Here is a 3,907-nt window from a genome sequence, read left to right as displayed (position 1 = left end):
TGCATTGATGCAAAAAATTTATATTTTTTTAAATGTCTGATAGAACTTAGTCTATCAAAATATCATCCACATTGGTATTCATATAATGTGTATTTAAAATGTATAAAATATATCAAATTTAAATTTATGAACCTGACATTTTGAAATTACTAATAACCAAATTACGAGTATACAATCTTTAAAAGAAGATTACATATTTATAGTAAATATTCATTTTTAATTTTAAATTAATTAATCACCAGTGATTGGTTGTCAAAAAAATCAAAACCAATAAATGAAACGACCCTGAAAACAATATTGATATAATATAGGTTCATATTATGATGTTTACATTAAAAGAGTGTTTGAAATATAAATGAATAGATTAAATATTTTTTTTAATCACTGTTGGGTGCAATTCGGTGACTTCGAGGCATTTCATATTTGCGCCTGTGGTTGTTGGATGTATGATGTGAATGTGAAGTATTGGCTACAATACCAATTGTAGCCAATGCCGTTTTAAGGCCCTGCGCTAAAAATACAAAGTATTTTAAAATGCAACGATTTATGTATTATATTACAGATATAGTTTAAATTTAAAATTTGACAAGGTTTTACTGTTAATTAATAATTATTTTCAACTTAGTATGAAATACTTATACAACAGCGTACATCATAGACCATGGTAATATAAGCGAATAGCATTCTATATAGTATACTGAAGAGAGAACAGATGAATATCAGGTGCAATTATAATTTAATATATAACAAAAATATAAGTTTATGCAATAAACCTTGTTTTACATTTTTAACACTTATAGCAACGAAAATTACAAATGTATACTTATATTTATTACCAAAATCATAAATGTCTTAAAAAAATATGAAATATTAGTAATTACGAAGATGTAAAAGAAAAAATTCGATGAAAGGTCGGTTGTCCTTTTCTTTAGGATAGAAGTTAATATTTGACATATTATAAAGACCAAACCATATCATAAATATAAGAATAATTAAATATTATATACGCTATTGAAAAATGCTTATTCTAAGGTGTCGGTCGATACATAATCTTTTAGGTTTCATGTAGACAACAAAACGTTACCCACACAGCAATGATATGTTTATACAATGATAAATAAATATTTCAAAAAAATATTTAATGATTAATAAATTATAAGATTTTTATTGATAATACATTTTTATATATTATCTAATTCCTAATAAATATTGATTGAACCCTTTGGTTAATTATTAATCAAAATCAAAAATAAATATTTAATAAATATAAATTATTACTAATAAATTTATATTTATTTGTGATTTTGCAATGGTTAATAAATGTACCATCAAACTTAACTTACATTGAATACCAGGAAAACAAATGTTAAATAAATATAAAATAAACAACTGATATTAATATTAATTAAACATTTTATTCTTATTAATGCCAAACAATAAAAATGGAGTAATTAATTTAGTTATTTTTTTCAATTTGCCTCTTCAGGTTAAATGGAGCTTGAGCAAGTACATATTTAATAATGTCTTCCATTTCATTTTGAGTACCGTGTTTAAACTTTTCTTGAGTTTTTATGGCATCTAAAAATTAAATAAGAAAAAATGTAAAAAATAAATATAGCTAAGTATATTCATTATAAATAGTACCTAAACAACTAGAACATACACAGTAACTTATTTTTGCAGATTAGGAGCAAAGATTTTTTATGAAATTATCCAATCCTGATACTAGATTTATAAAACCTGTTATTACATGGCATTTACAACACTAGAATGTTTGTTTGTATGAATGTTATTGTATAGTATATTATACATTTTATTAGTTAAAATTAATATTTATATAAATATACAAACAATTTTTTATTTATAAATTATTTAATTTTTATTTCAAGTTTCATTATTGTCTTACAAATCTTACTAAATTAATAATCATGGTGCACCCACCCCTAAATTTTGAAAGACCATTACTTAAAAATGATGCATTCCCCACACCGTTGCCTACTACATAATAAAATCAATGTTTATATTGTATATATATATATGTATATAGTCATAATATATCTTACCAAATATTACGGAACAAGTTGCTAAATTTGAAAATTTCTGTTTTCCTTTCTTCCCAGTATATGAGAAGTCTTTCAATAACTCATCTTTAAATAACTTAGCCATAAGCCTTTTTACCATAGATTTAACATTTTTTCCACCAATATAAGATAATTCATTCACCTAAAAAATGCGTAAATATATTATAATAATTATTTTATATGTTATAAACCCTATAAAGGCAAAACTTTAAAATTTAAAAACCTAGGATCAATCACCATCATCTCCCTCATGATACAGCTAATATTTACAATATACATACAACTCATCCTTTATACCAGTGTATCTCAATCTGTGGTAAGGCGTACCTCTAGGGGGAACTCAAAAATTTTTAAGGGGTACAAATCTGGCCAACATGTATGTAAGTCTTTAAATTTTTTTATATATATTTTAGTTTNTATATATAAAACAGATGTATTTATATTCTTGGTAAACGGCTATTCTACTTCATAGTAAGTACCGTTTCAATTGGCGCCCAACAAGAGGATCTTAACACGACTTGAAGACAGCACGGAAAATCTCCCAACGGTCCACGATGGTTGGCCGAAGGAAGGGAAATCAATCTGAACCTGTGGACAACCTAATACCAACTATGGAACAATTCAGGCAGCTAGAGCGAACGATGAACCTAGCAAATACAAAAATTACGGAATTACATCAAGACAATATAGAGCTACGCAAAACTATTGATGAATTAAAGGCGACATCTGAACAGCAGTGTGAAATATTGCGACAACTTATCAACGACGCAGAATCAAAATTTATAGTTGAAACAGCAAGACAGGACAGACTGATTAAAAACATTACCGAATCACCAGAAAGAGTTAGGGACGTAATTCACCGACCACAACCAGTGGAAATTAACATGCCGACATTCAGTGGAGAAAGACCATCGGACCATCCGAAGAAGTTTCTAAAAGAAATCAACACGTACTTTACACACAAAAAAATTGCCGATGAAGATAAAATATTGGTAATCGAGAACTGTCTACAAGGAAAGGCAGCTAAGTGGTTTGGTATGATCAAAGATGCCACACCGAATGAAGAAACATTCAAGGGGCTATTCTTAAAACATTTCTTTTCGGAAAACACTCAATGGGAAATTTTTATAAAATGTACCGAGGCCGGCAAACGCCCAATTCGAACTAATTACCAAGAACATTTTCATTATTGGATGTCCGAACTCAGATTTTTAGACTCACCAAAACTAAACGAAGATCAGGCAATAAACCTCATTGCAAAACACTTCCCAATCGCCATTCAAGCTTACATTCAAACAACCCAAGAAAGAAAATTTATAGATATCTGGGAAAAACTTGGCGAGCTAGAAAACAACGACAGGTCGGATCGACAAAATATAAAGACCGGAGGGTCAGGATGGAGGAGACCCAATAATGACCAAATACCGATTGCCCAGATCAATAACAGACAACCGAATTATTTACAGCCAGAAAAGAAGGCAATGATCAAAACAATTTGTATTGACGATGAATTAACCGATGGTGAGGTTGAAGGGTCACTTAATCAAGATGAATCAAAAAACGAATACAGGGAGACTTTGGAAACGGAAGACCAATAGTCAAACATCCCGACACTTCCAAAAAACAAATAAAACGAATTTCGTATAGAAAACAACACAATAAGTCCCAACCACACGATAAAAAGAGTAACGAAACGTCAATAATCACTGCAAGTGAACTGACAAGAGATGAAAACTATGAGATACAACTAAGCAATGAAAAAAACGGTTGTCCTTACATAAACGTAAAAATACACGAACAACAATATGAGATGTTAGTGGACTCGG

The 3,907-nt window shown here is 29.0% G+C and overlaps 1 protein-coding gene across 1 annotated transcript; it reads right to left on the bottom strand.

The window, feature by feature from the left end:
• Window positions 1-1,434: 1,434 nt before the first annotated feature.
• On the bottom strand, window positions 1,435-2,333 carry LOC111033481. Its single transcript, XM_022314234.1, has 3 exons — window positions 2,319-2,333; window positions 2,064-2,223; window positions 1,435-1,578 (listed from the first exon to the last, which is right to left on the bottom strand). Exons 1-3 carry the CDS (start codon window positions 2,331-2,333, stop codon window positions 1,457-1,459), a joined length of 297 nt encoding a protein of 98 aa, XP_022169926.1. The 3' UTR covers window positions 1,435-1,456.
• Between the last annotated feature and the right edge of the window lie 1,574 nt (window positions 2,334-3,907).

Source organism: Myzus persicae, unplaced genomic scaffold, assembly GCF_001856785.1.
Source record: "Myzus persicae strain clone G006 unplaced genomic scaffold, MPER_G0061.0, whole genome shotgun sequence".
NCBI lineage: Eukaryota > Metazoa > Arthropoda > Insecta > Hemiptera > Aphididae > Myzus > Myzus persicae.
This window is presented reverse-complemented; position numbering and strand designations above follow the sequence as displayed.